Source organism: Saccopteryx leptura, chromosome 3 (genome assembly GCF_036850995.1).
Source record: "Saccopteryx leptura isolate mSacLep1 chromosome 3, mSacLep1_pri_phased_curated, whole genome shotgun sequence".
In the NCBI taxonomy this organism is placed as follows: Eukaryota; Metazoa; Chordata; class Mammalia; order Chiroptera; family Emballonuridae; genus Saccopteryx; species Saccopteryx leptura.
The window spans coordinates 167,334,982-167,361,293 of record NC_089505.1 but is presented as its reverse complement, the minus strand read 5'-3'; the positions used below and the strand labels follow the sequence as shown (position 1 = coordinate 167,361,293).

Sequence of the window (26,312 nt, the reverse complement as noted above, 5' to 3'; positions counted from 1 at the left end):
TTAATTATGTCAATAAAGATATATATATGTGTGTATATCTATACTCATAAAATTTAGGGGATATTTTATCACTTCATATTAATTTTGAAATATCCCCTAATTTTTGTGAGCAGTATATTTTATGGGCATGTTTCCAATGGAGATGTTGCCAGATTGAAAATAAATAACTTTCTATTTAGAAAATATAAAAAATTTAATTTAATTTTAAAAATTCAGCAACAATGTTAATTTTCAACATCCAGTTTTTCCCTCAGAAAAAAAAAAATGGTGGCTCCTGTCATTTAAGTTGGCAGATAATACTTCCAATAAAAGTTTTAATGCTTTAGACTGAAGTATTAAAGGAAGATGAATGCATTTGTAGTATTCACTTTTTTTCAGAAACTAAAACTAATTCCTGATGAAAAATGATTTTAAAAAATGCATAATATACATATATAACTACACACACTGTTTTGTCACTGAACACAAAATAAGCTTTCCAACAGACAAGGTCAGTACCCCTCTCTTCCCCATTCGGAGTGCTCCCAGGCTGCTTAGTTAAGATCTGGGCACTTGCAAACCATATGACCTAATGAATGATATCTTATCATATCACAGGTTCCTCAGACTGACCACAACAACTTAAATCAGACAGGCAGCAAAGTAGCACTAAGTCTTTGACACGTATTATTGCTATGACATTTCAGCTGTAGAGCTTGTAGGGAGTAAAAATCTGATTATCTTGTGTCCAACTGCATCTGTGAGATATGGTCCATGAAAAGCACATGATTTACTGCACTAAAGACTTCCAACTACAATGTAAAATTTTTAGTATTTGTAAATCTGAGACAGCTAGCTGTTAATCTTTTATCAAATCTCCTTTCGTTGACAGTAAATTTGTGGAGCCTATTTCCAAATGTTCCTAGTTTGAATACTATGTTATTGTTTCTTAAAAAACAACAACTAGCATTTAAAAATTGTATTACTTATGCAAAAAAAAAAGTTTTCTGACAAGGTTGAAAACACTGAACTCATATTTAAAAATATATAGCACTAAAAACAAGTGTTAAGTATTGGGTAGCTTTGTGAATAACAACACAAAGAGTATCTATCTAAATTAGACTAAAATAATTTAAATTGGCTCTGAGAAGCACAATTTAGACCCAAGCTTTAAAAGGAATATAATTCAAAATATAATCAAGGAAGACAATTGCATTTTAATAACTTCCTTTTGATTGATTAAGAAAGCTTTACCCTTGGCCATCAGATCAGTCTCTGTGAATGTTATTTTCAGTACCACACACATGAACAGTCTCTCACTCTGCTTTCTGAGATGCCCTTTGCCTTCTTACTTTTTATAGCTGCTCATCCTCAGTCTCTTTTGTGAGCTCTTTAACTTGCCTCCAAACCCTTGCATATGATGGCCTCTCTCCAAATATCCTTCTACTCTCCTTTTCCTGGCTATCTTCTTCCTTCAATACACACCAAGAGACTTTTTGACATGTTTCTAGACCATGGTGTCACGTGATTCTACCAAAAGCACTGCCTACACTGACTACTCTCCCTACCAGTCTGAATTCCTTAACGATTGGGACTATTAATTTTATACATCTAGCCCAGGGCTGGGATGGAGAGGACTTTAAAGATCTTTTGGAATGCAGAAACTGAGGATGCCTGGGACCTAAAAGATATTCAAATGTTCACTGACTGAATGAATATAGGAAGTCAACTGGCTTCCCAAGGTCAAGGTTAATCAATGGCAGAACTATGAGGTCAATGCTTCTCAGAGCCAGTTTGAATTATTTCAGTCTAATTTAGATAGATATTCTTTTGTTGTTATTCACCAAGCTAACCAATTCTTAACACTTGTTTTTAGTGCTATATATTCTTAAATATGAGTCCAGTTTTTTCAACCTTGCCAGAATTTTGAAAAAGCTGGCAATCATTTAAAAACTTTTTTTTGCATCAAGTAATTCAATTTTTAAATGCTAGGTTTTTTTTTGTTTTTTTTTTTTTTAAGAAACAATACATAGTATTCAGTGGCAGAGAACTGAGGTCTCCTGACTCTAAGTTCCACTGTTCTAAAGATGACAGTTTCTCAACCACCTGTAGTAGGATGGAGAACAGACACAGTATCCAGAAACTAAACTTAACAAACAAAACAAAACAAAATAAAACCAACAAACTGAAATTCAGAACTGCTATCAAGAACCTGATAAATTACATGAATATATATTTCCCCCTTCCCTCTCCATTCTATGGATGTTTAAAAGTTTACACAGGGATGATAATGAAAGGAAAAAGTCAAGAGTTAGATGCAGAGGTAGGATAATTAGCATTTAAATAAATAAAATTTAAAAACAAATACTCAAGTCTTGAAACCTGAGTAATGAGTAAGTTCACTGGATTTCAGAAGTATAGCGTTTTGGTGGCCTATATCAGGTTGAATGAAATCTTCAAGCACTTCTATTGGTAAGATCTAAGGGTATGCTATTAGATGGTCTATTCATGGGAATGCTTAAGAAAAAAAGTCTTTTCTACCCATACTGAATTAAATCTGCTTATGAACTACTCTAAGTAATTATGAAACCTGTCACTACAGGCTTTGTAGTTAGCTCCATTTCCTTTTTAAAATGCTTATTATCATCTGTATTTTTCATGATCCAAGTGGTATTTGACACCCAGTTTCCCTTGAAGAGCTTTCTTATGACTTATGTTTCCAATCTAGTTGTCATAGAGTAATTGTTGGGACCATTTATTAAGCAATTTATAGGTCAATACTAACAAGCATTGTTTCACTAACTTACTATTGAATATCTAGCTATACTCATTTGATGTAAAGTACTATTGGAGATTTTCCACCTACTCTCAGAAAACACAAAAATGCTTAAAGACATACCAAAAAAAAGATACTGGTGCTAGCTTGAAAGAGTTCCCACTGGTCAAATTTAGGACATCTGAAAACCAAAAGAACTGACTTAATCTGTGAGTTCATAGTACTGAAGACTTTTGAAAGACTCTAAGGAATGTAAGGCTGAATAAGACACAATCTTTGCCATCAAGGAATTCACAGTTTAGATTGTTCCTAAGTATCAAAAAGAATATTAGAACCATGTAAGGCCAAGGGCCACCACTGTCATGGCCATTCACATGCAGGTTCTCATTAGATTCCAACAGATGGTAAAGAAACAGTGGAGTCAAAAAATGGTGGGCCATTCTTTTATTAAAGTCTTGCACCAGCTGACGAGCAAACACACAGGGAAAACACTTCCCTCTTCATTCAGAACTCACAAAGCCCTGACACATTATCCAGTTTCACAACCAGGCACTGCCCAGCCCCCAATGCAAACTATAAGCAAGCAAACATAAAAATCATATTTACAAACTTATTTGACCAACAAACCATTAAGTAAAATAAATGAAATTAAGTGCTATGTTAACTCCTGTTTCTGAACTATGAAGTGCTCACTATCAGCACCAACTATATAGTCTTTATCAAATTAACTTTTCCCCATTAGATTATAAATTCCTTGACAGAAAGACTACACCGTACTTTTGGCCTTGGCCAGGTGGTTCAGGAGATAAATCATTGTCCCGTCATGCTGAGGTCATGAGTTTGATCCCCAGTCAGGGAACCTACAAGAAGCAATCAATGAGTGCACAACTAAATGGAACAATCAAATGGAACAAAGAACTGATGCTTCACTCTCTTCCTCTCCCTTTCTCCTCTCCATCTCAAATCAAATGGAAAAATTAAAAATCAAAAACTGATCTTACAATTCCAAGTGGTTCCCTCCCTTGGCCAGTGTGATATTATCTCCCAAGGATATTTATTCGGTCCTTTAATTCTGAGTTCCAGATCCAAATCCCTAGTTTTAGACTGATTCTGAATTCGCTAAATTGGCTGCTCACCCTGATTTTATCTTAGAAATCCCTTAACAAAACTTCTCGAGGTATATATTTAGTCAATATTTCCAAGAGGCTTCTTTCCTTCGTATCTTATCTTTACTAGGTTCTAATTTCTTTCCTCACTGTTTTTTTTTTTCTTTTCTAAGTGATTTCATTATCATACCTTACCCTCTTCTACCAGGCCTATCTTTCGTTTCATATTCTCATGAGTCAACTCCAGTTCTTTAATGAAATCAGTATCATTAAAAACATATATTTTCATTAAGGAATTTAAAAACTCTTTTTTACCTGTAGTAGGAATAGAATACATAGATGCATATAATTGAGTAGAACACCGTCTTTTTATAAATATGACATAACACTAGAAAGTGGTCTAAAAGTCTTGAGTAAAAGTAATATATTTTGTGTGGGATTATTATAGTTTTTCCCTGAATGTGGTATATTATATTATAGATTCTTTTTGACGGTAAAGAATAAATGGAAGCCCTGGCCAGTTGGCTCAGTGGTAGAGTGTCAGCTTGGTGTGTGGATGTTCTGGGTTCAATTCAGTCAGGGCACAGAAGAGAAGCACCCATCTGCTTCTCCACTCCTTCCCTCTCTCTCTCTCTCTCTCTCTCTCTCTCCTCCTTTCTCTGACTCTCTCTTTTCCCTTCCCACAGCCATGGCTTGATTGGTTTGAGTGAGTTGGCCCTGTGCACTGAGGATGGCTCTGTGGCCTCTGCCTCAGGTGCTAAATAAAATGGCTCCGTTACTGAGCAATGGAGCAATGGCTCTAGATGGGCAGAGCATCGCCCCCTAGTGGGTCTGCTGGGTGGCCCTAGTCGGAGAGCAAGTGGGAGTGTGTTTCTCTGCCTCTCCTATTCTCACTAAAAAAAAAAAAGAATGAATGAATGGAAAGATATATACAGTGTGTCCGTAAAGTCATGATGCACTTTTGACCAGTCACAGGAAAGCAACAAAAGACGACAGAAATGTGAAATCTGCACCAAATAAAAGGAAAACCCTCCCAGTTTCTGTAGGATGATGTGGCAGCATGTGTACATGTGCAGATGATAACGTAACACCGTGTATACAGCGGAACAGCCCACGGCCATGCCAGTCTAGATGTGGACGGTACAGAGGAAAGTTCAGTGTGTTCTGTGGCTCGCTAAATTCGAATCCATGACCAAAGTGCAACATGAATATTGGCACGTTTATAACGAAGCGCCACCACATAGTAATAACATTACTCTGTGGGATAAGCAGTTGAAGGAAACCAGCAGTTTGGTGGAGAAACCCCGTTCTGGTAGGCCATCAGTCAGTGACGAGTCTGTAGCAGGGGTCCTCAAACTTTTTACACAGGGGGCCAGTTCACTGTCCCCCAGACCGTTGGGGGGCCGCCACATACAGTGCTCCTCTCACTGACCACCAGTGAAAGAGGTGCCCCTTTCCGGAAGTGCGGCGGGAGCTGTATAAATGGTTTCAGGGGGCCACATGCGGCCCGCGGGCCGTAGTTTGGGGATGCCTGCTACGGGATAGCTACCTAAGGAGCCCTAAAAAATCTGTGCATGAGCCCACATCGAACTGCACTGAATAGGTATGAAACTGGGAGAGTTTTCTTTTATTTGGTGCAGATTTCACATTTCTATCGTCTTTTGTTGCTTTCCTGTGACTGGTCAAAAGTGTACCATGACTTTATGGACACACTGTAGCTCTTCAGATTAAAAAAATTAATTTAGAAACAATTGCTGGAAGTTTGGTCATCAGTCAAATAACAAACTCTTGAAACAGAATGTATTAAATAGTTGAGCTGACTTATGTCATCGTATTTTTTTAAATAACAAGAATATATGAAGTTGGTTTCACTATTTTTATCTAGTTTTCTGTTCCTGAAAATGTCAAATTTGGCTAGAAAATCTCAGTTGCCTCTATTTTCAGAAAATCACCTAATATTTAAAAGCTAAGATTTTAGTAGCAGCCACTGAAAACTGAAGTCAAATTAGAAGGAGCAAGTCAGACCAACTCCCCAGCCTCAGATGGAAAAGAAGTCCAGAACCTAATGCTGAAAGAAAAGTAAATAGTAGGTGACAGATTTCAGGTTACTAGATATTTCATTCTCATCTGAGAGAATTAATTTTAATTTAATTAAACACTTATGGAACTCCCACTATACCTGACACTGACAGCTCGGCGGGCGGCAGGCCTGTGGCAGGGCAGTGGGACACAGCAGCTCAGACGCCAGAACGCCTGGGCAGCAGTTCCGCCTCTGCCACTCACTAGCTGCACAACTCTGGGTAAGTCCCTCAACTCTCAGCCCCTCAGCTTCCTCATTTATCAAGAGAAAAAGTAGATAAACTTTTAAGGACATGCCTGGCTTAAAAATATACATATGAATCTGAAATCTCAACTTTAAGTCTTTTACATAGTGGAATTAATCAAGACATAAGATATTGTACATTGTGCAATACTGTTTATCTTAGATAACTGCTTATCTAAGATAAAATGGAACATTAAGAAGAAGAGAATAACACTCATTTAAATAAGTTATTAAAATAATTTTTACTTAAATATTTATTAAAATAAATGGAGGTTTCAAAATTTAAAAAATAGTGTTAAACATTTAATTCAAGGGCCCTAAAGTGTATTTTGTAGTTATATAAAATAAGATCTCTCATTAGCTACATGGGACCTTTTGGGTAGCAAAAAGCAATTTACTTGTACTGAGGCTCGTATGAGCTCCTGCACAGTACCTCACCTTTCTCTAACTAGAGAAAGAATAAATTTAAGAAAATAATTTCTTTCATTAAGAATCTACTATACACAGGAACTGAGCATTTTTTTCTATGAAAATTTGTAACTCCACATATTGAAATTTCTCTTAAATAACTCTAAAACTAAAATTTAATTATCAGCAGCCATCAGTACAATTAGAAAACATTATTTTTTTTTAATAGAGACAGACAGGAAGGGAGAGAGATGAGAAGCATCAATTAATAGTTGCAGCACTTTAGTTGTTCATTGATTGCTTTCTCATATGTGCCTTGACCAGGGGGGCTCCAGCCAAGTCAGTGACCCCTTGCTCAAGCTAGAGACCATGGGGTCATGTCTGTGATCCAGTACTCAAGCCAGTGATCCCAGGCTCAAGCTGGCGAGCCCACGCTCAAGCCACGCTTGGGACTTTGAACCCAGGTCCTCAGCATCCCAGGTCGATGCTGTATTCACTGCATCATTGCCTGGTCAGGCAGAAAACACTATTTTTGATTCTTATATCTGCCTCAAGATGTAAACTGTTCCTATCAATGCAGTTTGATAGTAATAATGTCAATTCTATTCTAGGTTACCAGTCTGTGAACTAGATAATATACTTGGGCAACTGCAAGATTTAAAAGAAAATGGAGATTGGCAGAAACAGTCAGTATAAAACAAGCATCCAAATAAAACAAACACAAACAAACAAAAAATTCAGTCTGAAATAGAAAAATTTATCTATCAATAATTTTAAAGCCAAATAACTAAGTTCTTTTCTATCTTTAATATTCTGGTTTTAATGCCTATAGGTCAATGTTGAATGAGTCTTTAAAATGCTTCTTTAAGAAAAAAATTCAAGTTCAAAAGATACTATTTGTAAACTGAAAAATATAAGGGCAAGGGAAAAAATAAGCCTCTCATTTGATTCTTAAAGTTCCTTATTTCAAAAATTCTAACTTAGTAACAAAATGAGAATAAGGGTACATATATGAAACACTAATAATATTTAGGACATCAAAATACTTTTTTGGTAGATATTTAATTAAATTCAATCAGAATTTAAAAGCTTAAAGAGCAGATGTATAAATATTTTCTAAGCCAAACTTCAGTAAGGACTTTGCTCAGAGTTCCTTTTATTTACACAAACTCCTAATTTCGTAATTGGCAGATAGGAATAAAAGACTCTTGTGACATATGATAACTTAAAAAACTGCCTTTTCAATAAAGGGGACAGGGTGACAGAAGACCTCTGGGTACCAGAAACCAGTACAATGGCTATCTTTAGAAAGAAAGTTGGCTTCACCTACCTGGATGGTGTGTTGTTTACAACATCCTATAATAGTTCTTTGTCGTGTCCTGAAATAGCTTACATTTCTCTAATTTCTTCGGGAAGAGGGTCTCAGTAATTGTTCAGTGACAGACCATACCTCCTTTCAGAGTCTTTTCAGATAAATCATCCATTATTCTCTGATAAATGCTGAAGAAATCTTTTAAAATAAATTCATTCTTCAGAAAGTCCAATTGAAAAAACTATGTTGAAATGTTCCCTTCTTGAAAGCCTCCTTGCCGGGAACCCCTGTGCCTCCACACGCGCCAGTTTCCTTCCTATCCCACTGGAGGCTATGATTACCTTCGCTGGCTCTCTTGACCTTAAAGGTCAGGAGTGCCACAGACTTGTCCTGGACCACCTTTTATTTATCTATGTATGCCAAGTATATGTCAATGACAACTAAAACTGTTTTTAGTCATGAACTCTTTTTAGAATACTCACATATTCATTGACTTACTGATACTTTTATTTTAATGTTTAACACAAATCTCAACCTTAGTATAAAAAGAGCTCTTAATCTTCTATCCTTCCCCAACCTCAATAAATGGCACCAACCATTCACTCAATTGTCAAGCCAAAAGACTCTAGGAGTCACCAACTGCTTTCTTTTATGTTCCTCATACTATCCATCAGCAAGTGCTCTACCTCTAAAACACATCTCTAGTACATCCACATCACTAACACTTCCATTCCTTCCATCCTTCTAAGCCACCTTTGCTCTTACCTGGATTTATTTAACAGCTTCCTAATGAACTTCCCTTTTTCCATTCTTGCTCTCCTACAATTAATTCACCATACAGCAGGCAGGGCAAATCAGATCACAGCACTCTGCTTAAAACCATCCAAAGGCTTCCCACTAAACCAAGAATAAAACCCAAACGATTTAGGCTTACAAAGAGCCCTGTGACTCTATATCTATAAAGTTATCTTGCACCGTTTTCTTCGACCCTCTATTTGCCTACAGCCACATTAGTACAGTTTCTCAAGTTTCTTCTAGGGTCTCTGTGCTACTTCTTTCTTTTGCCTAAAAAGTTCCTTCTGTTGATTTTTGCATATCAGGAAGCTTCTTAGCATTTGGATCACAGCTTATAAGCTACCTTATCAGCAAAGCCTCTGACAATTATTTAGTAATTAAAAACATTTTCATGGAATATCTACTACATGCCAACACTGTTCTAGATGCCGGGATGAAGGCACTCAATCTTATAAGTAATTAAGGAAATATACAATAAAGCCATAATAAGAAAACTCTTCACAGCCAAAGAATGACTAAAATTAGATAAGGACCAACAATTCCACATGTTGATGAGTATGTAGAAGAGTAAGAATTGTCTTCATTGATCATGGAAGTATAAATTGGTGTGACCACTTGCAGCAATGTTCTTAACAGACCAAACCAGAAATGATTCAAATACTCATCAAAAGAATAAACAAATAAATTGTTATATACAAAGAAAAATTATACAGCAATGAGAATGAATAACCTATAGCTATATTTAAAAATAACATGGTTAAATCTTACAAAAATTTTGAGCAAAAGCAGCAAGACACAAAATATATACTATAAGAAGTCATTTATGTAAAACTCAAAAACTTAATTATTGTATTAGTAGAAATAATGGTTATCTGAGGAAGAGGGAGTGAGTAGAGATTAGAAAGAAGTATGGATGGAGCTTTGGGGTCTGTTTCTTTGTCTCAGGTGGTAGTTACATGTGTGTGATGACTTTGTGATAATTTATTGACCTGTAAACTTGTCACCTGGGCACTCTTCTGTGTTATACTACTATAGAAAAGTTTTTATGCTTCTATATATTATGATTATGAACCCATTCTATTATAGAATGTTAAGGATAATAATAGCTAGTGAACTCACACTATGAGGTCATCTTTATGAAAACGCAATGAAGCTGTTGTTTGGTTTTAGTATTAGGAATAGTTGTAGTAGCTCCTCTTACCAATTGGTCTGTTTTTAACACATAGACATTCTGAAATGTATATAGCAATCAGGTTTCCCTTTTGTGTTGTCTGCTAAAAACCTTAGAGCCAAGTTTGAGGCCCACTTATAAGAAATATATATATTTTTTATGGTATGTATTTTTGCAAACCAATAGGTCTTATTCATGGTTCTACATTATATTCCTACAGTTTTCTTTTTCTCAAAAATTGTAGTTTGCTGTTTGTATCTTCCTTCAACCTGTCTGTAACAAGGAAAGGTATTAAAGAATAAAAATGCTTTAAGGATCCCCCCTCTTTGTTCTTTTTAACAATATATGGCTTGTTTTGATTTTATTTCATTTTGGTTTAATGCACTGTAGTCTGACTGAGAGTCCTGATCCTGAATTCCAGTTTCTGCCACTTACTAGTGATGTAACTGTGGACAAATTATGTAGCCTTTCTGAGCCTATAAAATGGAAATAATTTTCATAGGATAACTGTGAAGATTAAAATAATTATCCAAAATATCTACACATGGTTTAGCAACTACCACATAGAAAACTAAAAATAAAAAACAAAAAAAATTTTCTCTATATAAAAAAGATACTGGTCTTTCAGTCAAGATGGCAGAGTGGGTAAGCACTGTATTGACCTCTTCCCAAAAGCACATCAAAATTACAACTAAACTACAAAACACTATCATTGAGAAATACCTGAGGAACAGCTGAACAGAAGTCCCATAACTAAGAATATACAGAAGAAGTCACCTAGAAGCTGGTAGGAAGGACAGAGATGCAGAACAAGGAGGCGCCACACCTAGGCTGAGGAGGTCCCACTTCCCCACCCCAGAAGAAAGGGGTGCCAGCCCCATACCAGGCTCCCAGCCCAGGTCTGCAGTGATGGGAAGATAAGTCCCTATTACATCTGGCTGTGGAAATCAGCAGGGACTATAGCTGAGTGAGATGGGAAGGCATTACTTTTAGAGGAATGGAAGGGCATTCCTCTTAAAGAGCTCACACAGAGACTTACTCATTGATCAACTCATTCTCTTCAAGCTTCAACACTGAAGTAGCAGCCTGAAGTACCAGGAACATAAGGGGAGGAACTGAATTGTCTGGCATCAGGAAGAGAGTTGGAGGGGCAGCTTTATCCCAGACATAAGTGCTGGCAGAGGCCATTGTTCCTTTGTTGAACTGTCCCCCGACAGAGCCTGCAGGTGTCAACTCTGAGTCTCCATCAATCTGGTTTGGCCCACACTGGTGAGACTCAGCCACATCTAACTTTCGGGGCCCACCCAAGTCGCTTACAGTGGCTTTTCTATACAAATTGCCTGTGTTAGCTTTTGCTGTGGATTTTCTTAATATCTCTCACAGATTATAAACCCTCAAAAAGTAGTGTCTAGCCCCTGTGTGCCCTGCACTGGCTCAGAGGCCCCAATCAGATCACTGGTGGCAGCCAGCTTTGGTTCGCAGCTCAGCCTCTCCCAGGTACCTCCAAACACAGAACAAGTGACAGCCATCTGCATCTCACTTTGTAGCTTATACCAGGTAGCCCCAGGCTTGGCACAGGCATTACTAGACCTTGGCCTTCACCAGAACCCTCCCAGGAGATTTCAGAACCAATATACTTGATGGAGCTTTAGATCATACCAGTGCAGCACCTAACCACCTCCACCAACAACACACCCAAAGAGAAGACTCAGCAGGCACTAGAGACCTGCTAAAGTGAATCATGCTGCATGGAGACAGCCCCGGTACAAGAGCTCCTCTGCTGTAGGCACAGCCATTGCTTACAGCCAATCAGTCTGAGGGTCAGTCCCTACCACTGAGGTGCCAACAGCAATGAAGGTTCAATTAAAACGGGAGGGCACACACAACCCACACAAGGGACACATCTAGAGAAGCCAGTTCAGGTAAATGGGTAGATTATGCCCCTGGGCCTACTACACACAGGACACCTACTACACAAGGTCACTCTACCAAGACTGGGAAACAGAGCAGATCTACCTAATACATAGAAACAAACATAGGGAGTCAGCCAAAATGAGGAGACAAAGAAACATGTCCCAAATTAAAGAACAAAACTCTAGAAAAAGAACTAGACAAAATAGAGATAAGCAATCTACATACCAGTTGCAGAATTCAAAACACTGGTTGTAAGGATGCTCCATGAACTTAGTGATATAATAGATAAACTCAGTGAAAACTTTTTAAACAAAGAGATAGGAAACATAAAAATTGAGATAGAAAAACAAACAAACAAAAAGTCAGAAATGAAGAAGACAATAACTAAAATGAAGACTACATTAAGAGAATCAACAGTAGATTCAGTGAAGAAGCGGATATAATAAGTGATTTGGAAGACAAGGTAGCAGAAAACATCCAATCAGCATAGCAAATAAGTAAATAAAATAATAGTTTTAAGGGGCCTCTGGGACAACATCAAACATAGCAACACTCACATCATAGGGTACCAGAAGAAAAAAAGAGAGAGCAAGAAATTGCTAAATCTGTTTGAAGAAATGATGGCAGGAAGCTTCCCTAACTTGGTGAATAAAACACACACACACACACACACACACACGGAAGTGCAATAAGATGAATCCAAAGATGCCCTCACCAAGATACATCAATATTAAAATGCAAAAGGTTAAAGACAAAAAGACAATCTTAAAAGCATCCAGAGAATAGCAGTTAGTTAAAGGAGCTCCCATAAGACTGTCAGCTGATTTCTCAACTGAAACTTTGCAGGCCAGTAGGGATTGTCATGAAATAGTGATGATGAAAAGCAAGGACCTATAACCATGATTATTCTAACTAGCAAGGCTATGATTTAGAAGCAAAGGATAAATAGAGCTTCTGAGACAAGAAAGAGCTAAAGGAGATATCACCACCAACCAAACCAGTATGTCAAGAAATGTTAACAGGTCTTCTTTAAGAAGAAAAACAAAAGATAAAAAATATGAATAAAATGGAAATAAATACTTAGCTATCAACAATTACTTTAAATGCAATGGGTTAAATACTCTGAAGACACAGGGTGGCTGAATGGATAAGAAAACAAGACCCTTACATGTGCTATCTACAAGAGACTCCCTTCAGATCAAAAGATACACAAAGAGATAGAAAGTAAAGGGATGGTAAAAAGCTAGGGTAGCAATACTCATATCAGACAAAATATACATTTTTTTTTCTTAAGTGAGAAGCACGGAGGCAGAGACAGACTCCTGCATGCGCCTGACCGAGATCCACTTGGCATGTCCACCAGGGGGCAATACTCTGCCCATCTGGAGCTGTTGCTCTGTTGAAACTGGAGCCATTTTAGCGCCTGAGGCAAGGCCATGGTGCCATCCTCAGCACCCAAGCCAACTTGTTCCAGTGGAGTCTTGGCTGTGGGAGGGGAAAGGATGGAGAAGCAGATGGTTGCTTCTCCTGTGTGCCTTGATCAGGAATTGAACCCAAGACATCCACACGCTGGGCCAATGCTCTACCAGTGAGCCAAGCAGCCAGGGCAAAATATACATTTTTTAGAAATATCTCAAAAAATAAAGAAGATCTAATCATTAATAGATCCAAATTTATCTTTTAATTTCTTTATAATAAGCCAAAGCATATGGATGTCCTGTGTTCGATTCCTGATCAGGGCATACAGGAGAAGAGATCATATGTTTCTCTCTCCCTTCTCTCCCTCTTCCCTTCCTACAACCAGTGGCTCTATTAGTTTGAGCATGGCCCTGGGTGCTAAGGATAGCTCATTTGGTCTGAGTGCCTCAGCCTCAGGTGTTAAATAAAAATAGCTCAGTACTTGAGCATCGACCCACATGGGGTTGTCAGGTGGATTCCATCCAGTCAGGGTACATTCAGGAGTCTGTCTATCTCCCTTCCTCTCACACACACACACAAAAAAAGTCAAAGGTAGGTAAACTTATTTTTGATATTTAATAATTTTAAAATAACTTAACTTAGTAAAACTAAAGTTTTAAGTTAGCAAATGATTTTGGAAAACTATGTTTAAGCAAACATATATATGCTTAAGCACACATATATGTTATATAACATAATTATTACTAACCAGTTTTATCTAAAATTTTTTATTTCTATTTATTAGCTCTTAACAACTCAGTGAATTTTAAAGTCAATCATTATCCAAGCTACTTTCTTAACAAATTTGTAACAGAGATAACATAAACTTATTTTTGTAAACCCAGGTAGAACAAACATACGGTATTTACAGTTAATAACTTTAAAAGACATGTCTATTCAAACCAAACTTAATCTAGCTTTAATATTATTTTCCTAGGTTACATGATGCTGAAAATAAGGGATTGGTTTCTATTACATTTCTTAATTTATATAAGCCAATTAAATATTAAAATTACCTTCTGGAAGTAAAAAAAAAACCACTATACCATATAAAAAACACATAAACAAAACCAGATCAAAGAGATTAAAACATAAGCAGATTTACTAGTAATTATAGAAAAGACACAAGATGTTTTTATTTTTCCCTTTACAATATTTAAGGAGGCTTGGGAAAAGGGGGCATCAGGCATGAAAGACACTTGTGAAAAACAGATTTTAAAACAAAGGCTATAATGCCTGACTGGTGATGGCACAGTAGCTAGAGCACCAACCTGAGACACTCAAGTCCAGGTTCAAAAATGCCAAGGTCTCCAGCTTGAGCACAGGATCACTAACATGATCCCAAAATCACTGGCTTGCACAAAGGGTCACTGGCTCAGCTTGAGCCCCCCCAGTCAAGGCACATATGAGAAAGCAATCAATGAACAACTAATGTGAAACAACTATGAGTTGATGCTTCTCATCTCTCTCCCTCTAAAATAAATAAATAAATAAATAAATAAATAAATAAATAAATAAATAAATAAATAAAACAAAGGCTATAACAAGAGACAAGAAAGGACCCAGCAATTCCACTCCTGGGTATTTATCCAAAGAAACCAAAAAAAAAAAAAAAAAAAAAAATCGAAAAGACATATACATCCCTATATCCACTGTAGCATTATTTTCAATAGCCAAGATTTGGAAGCAACCTAAGGGTACATCAACAAACAAATGGATAAAGATGTGGTACATATATACAATGAAATATTCCTCAGCCATAAAAAAAGAATGAAATCTGACCATTTGAGACAACATGGATGGACATAGAGGGTATTACACTAAGTTAAATAAGTCAGCTAGAGAAAGACAAATACCATATGATTTCCCTTGTATGTGGAATCTAAAAAACAAAATAAACAAAACAGACACAAACTTACAAATACAGAAAACATTATAATGGCTGCCAGGTTGGGGTGGAGTTGATGGGGCAGGTATAAAGGGGAAAGGGATTATGATTATAAACGGAAAATTTACAGTCATGGGGCCCTGGCCAGTTGGCTCAGTGGATAGAGTGTCAGCCTGGCGTATAGACGTCCCAGATTCGATTCCTAGTCAGGGCACACAAGAAAAGCTACCATCTGCTTCTCTTTCCCTTCCCCTCCCACAGCCAGTGGCTCAACTGGTTTGAGCATCAGCCTGGGTGCTGACAATGGCTAGATTGGTTCAAGCATATCAGCCTCACTGACTAAAAATAGCCTGGTTGATTCAAGCACTGGCCCCAGACTAGGGTTCTCAGGTGGATCCTGGTCAGGGTGTATGCAGGAGTCTGTCTCACTATCTCCCCTCCTCTTACTTAAAAATATAACCAGTCAAGGATATAAAAAGTAGAACATATGGAATACAGTCAATAACATTGTAATAACTATGTATGGTATCAGAGGGGTACTAGACTTATGGGAGTGGTCACTTTGTAAGCTATATAAATGTCAATCACTATGCTGTACACCTGGAACTCATATATGTCAACTGTGAAAAAATAAAAAAAAAAGCTAGGGAGATTCAAGATAGTGATGGACTAGTACAAGGGTCGGGAACCTTTTGGGCTGAGAGAGCCATGAACACCACATATTTTAAAATGTAATTCTGTGAGAGCCATACAATATGTTTAACACTAAATACAAGTGAATGTGTGCATTTTATGTAAGACCAACACTTTTAAAGTACAATAAGTCTCTGAATTCTTTTTAATAACGTTGTTATGCTGTTGCTAACCAATGATGAATAAAGTACTTCTTACCATTAATGTGACTTCTGGTGCTGCATGGTTTTGCTGATGGCTTTGTAGTCTGGTTGATACGTGGTGAGGTTAAGCTTCATGCAGGCGTTGAGACTTCCATCCGTTAAACATGATCGTAGGTTTGGTCTTAACGTTCTTTAGATGTGAGAAAGACTGCTCACATGCATACGTAGAGCCAAACATTGTCAGTACAGCAATACTCACACGCTGCAGTGTGTGGTCCGTGATGGGAGCGCATTCCAAGTTTTGACAATCAGCTGGTCCGCAGGTTGAAGTTTTTTCATTTCTCCCCACTTGTGTTTGCTCGCCAACTCTACTTGCTGTCGTGCAAGTCTTTCCAAATCTTCATTCAGTGACTTGAACTTATTCACCCACATGGCTGAGGCCTTCAGGTCAGCAGCTTGTAGCTCCAAATATCTGATGGAGACACGGGGAAGTAACTCAGGTCGGCGCTGTCCACTGCACACTCGTGTGGATGGGTGATGAACTTAAAAAGACGAGTGAGGCCCTGGCCGGTTGGCTCAGTGGTAGAGCGTCGGCCTGCCATGCAGGAGTCCCAGGTTCGATTCCCGGCCAGGGCACACAGGAGAAGCACCCATCTGCTTCTCCAGCCTTCCTCCTCTCCTTCCTCTCTGTCTCTCTCTTCCCCTCCCGCAGCCAAGGCTCCGTTGGAGCAAAGTTGGCCCGGGCACTGAGGATGGCTCCATGGCCTCTGCCTCAGGCGCTAGAATGGCCCTGGTTGCAACAGAGCAACGCCCCAGATGGGCAGAGCATCGCCCCCTGGTGGGCATGCTAGGTGGATCCCGGTCGGGCGCATGCGGGAGTCTGTCTGCCTCCCGTTTCCAACTTCAGAAAAATACAAAAAAAAAAAAAAAAAAAGAGAAGTGCGCTCACGAAATTCTCCAAGATGTTGAGCTCGGTCATTTGCTGTGCATGCATCTTTAAACTCTTCCAGTTATTCAAAGTGTAGTAAATGACCTGTTTTAATGTCGGCAATGAAGAGTTCCAGCTTGTTTTCAACTACAAACACTGCTTGTTGAAGGGATAAGACTGTATTTCCAACGCCTTGCATTTTCACATTGAGCTGGTTCAGATGTTCAGTCATGTCCACGAGACAGTAAAACTTCAGGAGCCACTCAGTGTTAGCTAACTCAGGATACTCGACGTTTTTCATTTCAAGAAAAGTCCAGATTTCGCTCAGACAAGCTGCGAAACAGCTGAGCACCTTCCCTCTTGACAACCAACACACACTGCTGTGCAGAAGCAGACCAGGATAATTATTCCCAACGTCATCCAGCAGTGTTTTAAACTGGCAATCATTTAAAGCTCAGGCAACAATAAAGTTGACCACCCAAATGACCAGCGACATCACCTCACCAAGCTGCTCGCCACACATCTGAGCACAAAGCGCCTCCTGATGTAGGATGCACTGAAAACTTAGGATGGGTCTCTTTTCATGTTCCCGAAGAAGTGCTACGAATCCTGTTTTTCCCCACCATGCATGGAGCACCACCAGTACACACAGAAATGTTTATCCATCCGTAGATTTTTTTCTTTAGCAAACTCAGTGAAAGACTTGAATAAATCCTCCCCTCTTGTTGTCTCTTTCATAGGCAAAACAGCAAGACTTTCCTCACATAGTGTGTCACTGACAGCATACCTTGCAATCACGCTGAACTGGGATAAATGGCTTACGTCTGTTGACTCATCCAAAGCGAGAGAAAAGAATGGTGCTGCATTTATGTCCTTCACTTGTGTTGCCTCAATTTGATTTGCCATCATGATGGTATGATCATAAACAGTTCTTGTTGACAGAGGCATGTTTTTTATGCATTTATCTTATCTTTATCTGAAAAGTCGTCAAAAAGTTCATTGGCAACATCAACCATGAATATTTTGGCATACTCCTCATCTGTGAATGGCTTTCCATTTCTCACAATTGCTAAAGCACCAGCAAAGCTAGCCAAATTCCAATCACTTTGTTGGGTCCAAACACGGAGTTGCTGCTGACTAGCTTGCACTTTGCACAGCTCTTAACATGCTTTCTTCCTGCTGTCCTCTGCTGGATATTTCGATGCAAATGTAATATGTGTCAAAATGCCGCTTTATATTTGACCATTTCATCGATGCAATTTTATCATTGCATATTAGACACACTGAAGAACCTGCTCTCTCCACAAATGCAGATTCCTCTGTCCATTCCTGCTGAAAAGTACAATACTTCTCGTCTTTTTTTCTTTTAGCCATCTTCTTCATCAAAAGGGCTTTCTGCAATTAGCTAGCTGACTACTTGATTAAAATGAGGGAAGTTTACTTTCTGACCTCACAACGACCCATATACATTATGCATTATCCAATAAAAATTAAGTGTTGTCCCAGAGGACAGCTGTGATTGGCTCCAGCCGCCCGCAACTTTGAACATGAGCAGTAGGAAATGAATGGATTGTAATACATGAGAATGTTTTATATTTTTAACATTATTATTTTTATTAAAGATTTGTCTGTGAGCCAGATGCAGCCATCAAAAGAGCCACATCTGGCTCACAAGCCATAGGTTCCTGACCCCTGGACTAGTAGATGTTACACTCACCTCCTCCTGTGACCAAACTGGAATTACAACTAAAATATAGAACAATCAACCTAAGTAAACAACTGAAGACTAGCTGAAGAAAAGTCTTATAACCATAGGAAAAATTGATCAAAACTGTTTAATGGAAAAATATTTAATTTTAAGTATAAACAAACTATATTTAATCTGGAATAAATTTACGTATTCCTACAACATCCATCAAAACACCATGAAGAACAAGTGAAAACATAATCTGTATTCCAAAAACATTTTCAAATTAGTTGTTTAATATACATTTTCCTATGAAACAATACTGTAAATACATTTAGTAGCAAAGCTTTGAAGAACCAAGAGAAGCTTAGTGAACTGGTAATTTGGCTGAAGTACAGGATTATACTTCTCAATTTGTCTATACCTAAATGATTCCTATGTACATTTCCTTTGGCTTATAAATGAGATTAACTTTCTACCTCCTTCTGTCTCCCTTTCCTGACATTTAAAAAATATTCTTTGCTTTTAGTAGTCAGTAGCTGTAAGATAGAACTATATTGCAAAAGTAGATGTCTTATTCATTCCTGGTACCTATAATTTTGCTTATTTAAATGTTAATAATGCCCAATCTGCCTGAAAATTTTCTTTTCATTTTTCAAAACCCAGCACAGATGCTGTTACCAGCTTATTTTCCCTTGTGTTTTTCAAAGGAGTCCATATGGTGGTTGAGTGCATTGGATGGGCTTTGAGTTATATAGTCTGAAGTAGCATCCTACCTCTATCACTGCCTACTGTTTGACCATGGGGTATTATTTAATACCCAAGAACCTCAACTTTATTATATGTAAAACATGAATAATAATGATGCTACTTACTCAAAGGGCTGTTGTAAAGATTAAAAGAAATAATGAAACTATAACACTTAGTACAGTGTCTAGCAGAGACTGACTGTTAAATGAATGGCAGCTACTATAATGCTGTATTTTTCACTATAGATTGTGACCCCGTTGATGCTGTGAATTGTGTTTCAATCTTTATCTTCAGTTCAAAATCCAGTGCCTAGTACATAGTGGGTGCTATGATGATAGATGGAAGGAAAGGTAGGATGTGGAAGATGAGATAAGGAAAGCACTTGAATTGGGATCCAGGTTCTTTTCTAGATATACCATGAGGACAAGATGTAGGGACAGGGAAGATTGAACCATAGCTCTTGCCAGGTCTGGGGCGAGGGTTTCCACAGTGGCTTCTGTGAAGATCTTAACAGGATATAAGAAGCTCCAAATTAAAAAATTTCTAAGAACAGTAGGTAAAATTAGGAACAAAGTTAATTAGGTAATGAGAGCAGGAATTACAGGGGTTGGGAATCAAAGAAGATACTGGAATGGATCACAGTAAACTGCAGGAAGTGAAAAAGCTCCATTTGCCACATTAAACAGGAAGTGATAAGGGCTCTTCTGGCTAGGTCAACTGCAGAATTCACTAATGGGATATATGCAAATGCATTTGTCAAGAGAGGAATATTATTGTTAAAATATTGTCATTAATTGCCATTCTTAAAATTTTTAAAAAGATTTTATTTATTCATTTTAAAGAGGAGAGGGAGAGAGAGAGAGAAGATGGGGGGGAGAGGAACAGGAAGCATCAACTTCCATATGTGCCTTGAGCAGTCAAGCCTAGGGTTTCGAACCGGCGACCTCGGCATTCCAAGTTGGTGCTTTATCTACTGCGTCACCACAGGTCAGGCCTCATTCTCAAAATTTTAAATATTGATGACATACTCTCTAATCTAATGTCTCTGTGAGCAGAACAGAAAAGAATAGGCCAAACTGAATTCCATCCTGGCTTGACCATTTACTACTTGTATAACTCTGGGCCAGTTACTTAATCATTGTGAGTTTGTTTCTATATCCACTCAACTGAGAATACCAACAACATGTGAGACTATTGTGAAGAACAGTTAATAATAATAAAGTGTCTGAAAATGCATGGCCTATAGAGGGCCAAGCTCTCTCAATATACAGTAATACTAAATAGAAACTATTATTGTTATGTTATGGCTCAACAATAAATTCAGCCATTTATAAAAAATAACCTGCTTAATCCTCTTTCCTATTCCATACTGTTCTTAGTGGTCATAGTTGTTATAACATGTAGAACAATGCTGTATCTGCAAAGTGTGTTTCAATACTTCCTTCAACATTTAGAGAAGTACAAAAGCTAGATAATAAAGTGATTATTAATGATTACACACTCATTTCATTAATATTTGAAGGTTAATATTTATGTTGAAAGTCAAAGATTCTGGTAAATACTAGCAATACAGGCAAAAGTTAAGCTGAAAATTATGGACTGATTTTGGTTATATATTTTTTTCACTGTGAAGTGCTACATTACAAGAATAAGGTGATCACTTTGTAAGTTATACAAATGTCTAATCACTATATTGTACACCTGAAACAAATATAACATTGTATGTCAACTGTGATTAAAAATAAACCAATAAACAAATAAAATGAAAAATCACTAAAATAAGAAAGTGACCTTTTTAAAATTAACCCTTTTAAGAAGTTGGTCTAACAAATAGCAATTTTCATAATAAACCTATTACAACCAGTATTTTGACTTAAACTTTCACTTTTTTTCATTTATCCTTTCTTTAGTTATAAAATTTAAAACAGGTAAATGTATTAAAATTTGCTCAGAAAATATAATGAAAAGGATTCTCCAATTGAATACTCATGATTTATATTATTTAGTAAATTTAATCTCTTCTAGCTTTGAAGATTTCACTATAAACTGATTCTATTCAACCTACCCCTATTTTCCACAACTTAGTCACATAAATCTTAATTGAATCTGGCCTCCTCTAAACTGCCAACCTCTGTGATCTGAGCCCACTCTCACCCCTGAGCTTTGTGGTCCCCAGCTATGTACTCACTCACTCTCCTCTCTAGCACGTGTTCTGACTGGGGTTTACTTAAGCCCAGGACTCTGGCCTATTCTGAATTGCACAATTAGCACCTCATCACTAACTGTTTGAGCTTTTAATTTGCACAATCTAGCTCTTTATTTTAACAGTAGAATTCCACCCTTGATTTTCTTCACTTGTTTCTATAACATAAAAGATTGTTTTCATAGGCCACACATAAAAAATCAGTGTTAAAGTTAAACCTCCTCTGAATTATTATCTGACAGTTCTGATGAGAAGAATATTATTATTTTTAGTCATGGTAGTTGACAGGCAAATTTAATATTTGCTGACTGATTTTTAGGCTCGTCTTAGAAATAAAGTCAATCCACATAGAATTTTCTTAATTCAGCAACATCAAAACTTTCTTCTCATACTAGAAGTCAAAATTAAAAATGGGAGATTTTTTAATTTTAGTCATAATTTCCTTGAAAAAAACCTTTTGAGTGCAAGTAATAAGGCTCGGGTTCTCAAAAGAATAAGGATTTCTAGAATATGCTTATTTGTAACTTGTTTTTTCATAGTTGGCTATTAGATGAGAATAGATTATAGAAAATGCACACAAATAAGTAAAAATTATACATAATCCCAAATCCCTCACATGTTATTATAGCTAAAAATCAGAATTTACAAGAATAACCTCCCAAACTTTAGGACAAATTAAACCACATCTAAAATTTATCATTTCTGTTAATGTTTTGTCTCTTCATTCAGAATTTACTTAGATTGACTACCTCCAGCAAGTATTACTCAAAACATTCAGACTTTAACTAAAGAGTGTAACACCAGGAAAGGGTAATGTCCAAACTTTTCCCTTTGAGGTTTAAATTAAATTAGCAGCCAAAATGAGTTTTTTTCTTAACAAAGTGGTTTATGTTACCTAATCAAATCTCATTGCTGCAAATAAACATTATTGTAAAAATAACTCAAGATAAGATGAGAAATGTGCTTTCATTCATATTTAGAAAGATATTTATCATTAGAAAATAATAGAGAATAAGGAATTGACCTAGAGCCACATTAACAAAAAGTATTTCTCAAATAAAAATACATTAGTTTAAATAAATTATTTAATATCGTATCTTAGTAAAACTGTCTGAATTTTATGAGTCAGATCTCACAGATTCAAGGTAGTGCCCGTTTAAAAGTGCTCAAATACTAAGAAATCTGTTAACTGATATTAGGCAAGTATCCTTTTATGCAATCTCAGAAATACAACCATGTAGGGGAAAAGAAGAGTAAAAAGACTTCCCTCTACCCACAACGGTAAATACCACAAATTTATTGGTATAAAAAATTTAGTTTAACTAAAGTCACTTTGACACTTAGACAAACTATCAAGGGTCCTTAGATCACAATAAAAAATAGGTTTCTTGCAAATATTAATTGACTATTTTAGATTGTGATTAAAGAGGTTTCAGGAAACTAAATCCTCAATATTGGAACAGAAAAAAATCTTGTTAAAAAGAAGACAATCTTCTAAAACAATTATAATCAAGGACTCACAGAAAACATTTATTATGAAAGAGGCAGTCATAACCAGTAATAAAGTGTTGTTACAATACAGAGGAAGGAAGAAATATGTGAAGATCAAAATTTATCACTTACCTCATGATTCAGCTCTGCTATCTGATCTTTCAGTTCCCTAATATACTGGTTAGAATCGGACTTGCTAAGCTGTCCTTGAAGCTTTCCTTCTTCTTTCTGTTTTGTGACAACAAGGCAAAAACAAAAGAAAAACTTCACAGCATGTACTCAAATATTTGAAATTATAGGACAGCATAATAGCACATCCTTTAAGTGGCTAAATTCTGAACAAGTCTGTTCTCAAACTATGTCTGAACAATAATTCATAGTAAACTATACTGAATATTTCTAAATAATGTTTAATGGAACTGGCTACAATAAAAACAATTTACAAAATGTACATTTTTGAGAGACTCTTACCAATCAATAGTTAAGTGGATCTACTTGTGAAATAATTACCCTAGAATTTCAAAGCCACTTATCATTTTGAGGGCAAGTGATTTTTCTTTGTAAGAAATTCAATGCTTAGTTGAGAAGGTCGTGAGACTTCTACAGCTACACTAGGAATCTGCTTTTGCTTGGGGAACAGAGAATGGGAGGAAAAAAAGGTTCTCCTATCCCTCTTAAAAAGGAGGACAGCTCTGAATCTCTTCTGCTCAATGAGCTCAGAGATGTGTGCTGGGAGCCCTGACTATAGCTGATTAAATGTGCTCCACGCCTAGGAGTTGTTCCAGAACTGTACAGGGGCCATTTTCCAGGGATATAGATTGGGGAGGGAAGGAGCTGCTGCCTTCTTATACCATCTGAAAATAAATGTAAACTTTTAAGATAAAGGACTTACTAGAGAGTGAAAACAGAATTGTTTTTGACCTCTGGATTATTTGTAATTAGGAAGCCACATATGATACTTACAATGTTAAAAAGCTTTGATCCAGAGACATCTAATTTAAACTACTAATTCCTGAAAACAGGAAAAGTACTGAGTTACTTTTAACAGTCACCAACCACTCATTTTCTTCCATGAAGACAACTACTGTTAACAGTTTTATAATGTAGTCTTCCCATGTTACTATATACATATATAATCAAACATATATGTTTACACACATACTTTTTTTTTTTTTTTTTTTCTGAAGCTGGAAACGGGGAGAGACAGTCAGACAGACTCCCGCATGTGCCCGACCGGGATCCACCCGGCACGCCCACCAGGGGCGACGCTCTGCCCACCATGGGGCGATGCTCTGCCCCTCTGGGGCGTCGCTCTGCCGCGACCAGAGCCACTCTAGCGCCTGGGGCAGAGGCCAAGGAGCTATCCCCAGCGTCTGGGCCATCTTTGCTCCAATGGAGCCTTGGCTGCGGGAGGGGAAGAGAGAGACAGAAAGGAAGGAGGGGGGGTGGAGAAGCAAATGGAAGCCTCTCCTGTGTGCCCTGGCCGGGAATCGAACCAGGGTCCCCCGCACGCCAGGCCAACGCTCTACCGCTGAGCCAACCGGCCAGGGCCAACACACATACTTTTATTTGTACTACAGACTCTGTACACACTGTTTTTTTTTATGAAGCATTTTTTTTTTCCTGAAGTGAGAAGCAGGGAGGCAGAGAGAGAGACTCTCGCATACACCCAACCGGGATCCACCCACTAGGGGGTGATACTCTGCCCATCTGGGCCATTGCTCTGTTACAACTGGAGCCATTTTAGCACCTGTAGCAGGCCATGTAGCTGTCCTCAGTGCCCAGGCCAACTTCGCTCCAATGGAGCCTTGGCTGCAGGAGGAGAAGAGAGAGAAAGAAAGGAGAAGGGGGGGGAAGGGTAGAGAAGCAGATGGACACTTCTCCTGTGGGCCCTGACTGGGAATCAAACCCTGGACTTCCACACATGGGGGCTCTACCACTGAGCCAAATGGCCAGGGCCTATAAAGCATTTTTTCAAGTTATTTATTTATTTAATTATTCATTTATTCATTTTAGAGAGAGGAGAGAGAGAGAAAGAGAAAGAGAGAGAGAAGTGGGAGAGGAGCAGGAAGCATCAACTGCCATATGTGTCTTGACCAGGCACGCCCACGGTTTCAAACCAAGGACTTCAGCATTCCAGTTTGACATTTTATCCATTGCGCCACCACAGGTTAGGCCACACTGTTCTATATTTGCTATTGTCTCTCAAGAATACAATTTGAAGATCATTCAATATCCATATGTGTAGAGCAGCAAGATACACATTTTGATTTGGGAGAGCTTTGAAAGTCCTCTAAAAGTTATCTTAATGTTATCTAACTATTTAGAGGTTTTTTTGAAAGTAGGTTTTAAATGTGCCTTAGGTCATGTACAATTACCTTGAGAGTAATGAATTGCAGTGAAGAGCATTTTCCAGTGTGGGATACCTACTGCTATCTTTCCATTCACAGTGGGAAGGGACTTTGGACATCACCTGATTTGGTCCTCTGACTGCAGCTAGTCTCCCCTTCATTTTCTTTCTACACACACTCCCCTAACATCCTTTGTAGAAAGAGAAACTAACTAGAACTGCTCCAGCAACAGAACTGGTAGCCCTTCTATAGAGTCAGGGCACCATTCTAACACAACTGCTCTTCCACACTAATTGTCTTTGCCACCTCAATTGAATTCTTAACTACACTGTCTATTCCTCGAATCCTTTAATCAAGTTATTCCTATAAGCCTGTGATTTTCAACCTTTCTTTTTTTTTTTTTTTCATTTTTCCGAAGCTGGAAACGGGGAGGCAGACAGACTCACGCATGCGCCCGACCGGGATCCACCCAGCATGCCCACCAGGGGGTGATGCTTTGCCCCTCTGGGGCGTCGCTCTGTTGCGTCCAGAGCCATTCTAGCGCCTGAGGCAGAGGCCACAGAACCATCCCCAGCGCCCCGGCCATCTTTGCTCCAATGGAGCCTAGCTGCGGGAGGGGAAGAGAGAGACAGAGAGGAAGGAGAGGGGGAAGAGTGGAAAAGTAAATGGGCGCCTCTCCTGTGTGCCCTGGCCAGGAATCGAACCCGGGACTCCTGCACGCCAGGCTGATGCTCTACCGCTGAGCCAACCGACCAGGGCCAATTTTCAACCTTTTTCATCTCATGGCACATATAAACTAATTACTGAAATTATAGCACAACAAAAAATATATTTTTTCCTATCTGACAAAAAAATAGGTATAATTTTGATTGATTCACACTGGACATCTATTGTTATGTTGAATGTTGTCATTTTATTTAACTTTTAAGGGAAAAG

At 37.9% G+C, this 26,312-nt stretch overlaps 1 protein-coding gene and 1 non-coding gene across 6 annotated transcripts in view; one reads left to right on the top strand and one right to left on the bottom strand.

Moving 5' to 3' along the window:
• Positions 1-26,312, bottom strand: part of EVI5 (ecotropic viral integration site 5) — a 260,068-nt gene that overhangs the window by 18,229 nt on the left and 215,527 nt on the right. For 4 of the 5 annotated variants that reach the window (XM_066376780.1, XM_066376784.1, XM_066376782.1 and 1 more), the window contains one exon: positions 23,158-23,253. In XM_066376780.1, the coding sequence (XP_066232877.1) occupies positions 23,158-23,253 (96 nt within the window). Of the gene's footprint in view, positions 1-16,343; positions 16,439-23,157; positions 23,254-26,312 lie in introns of those variants that run through there. The other variant, XM_066376783.1, reaches the window with a different exon arrangement.
• On the top strand, positions 16,527-16,602 carry TRNAG-GCC (transfer RNA glycine (anticodon GCC)). The gene has a single exon. It is a non-coding gene; the product is annotated as a tRNA-Gly (tRNA).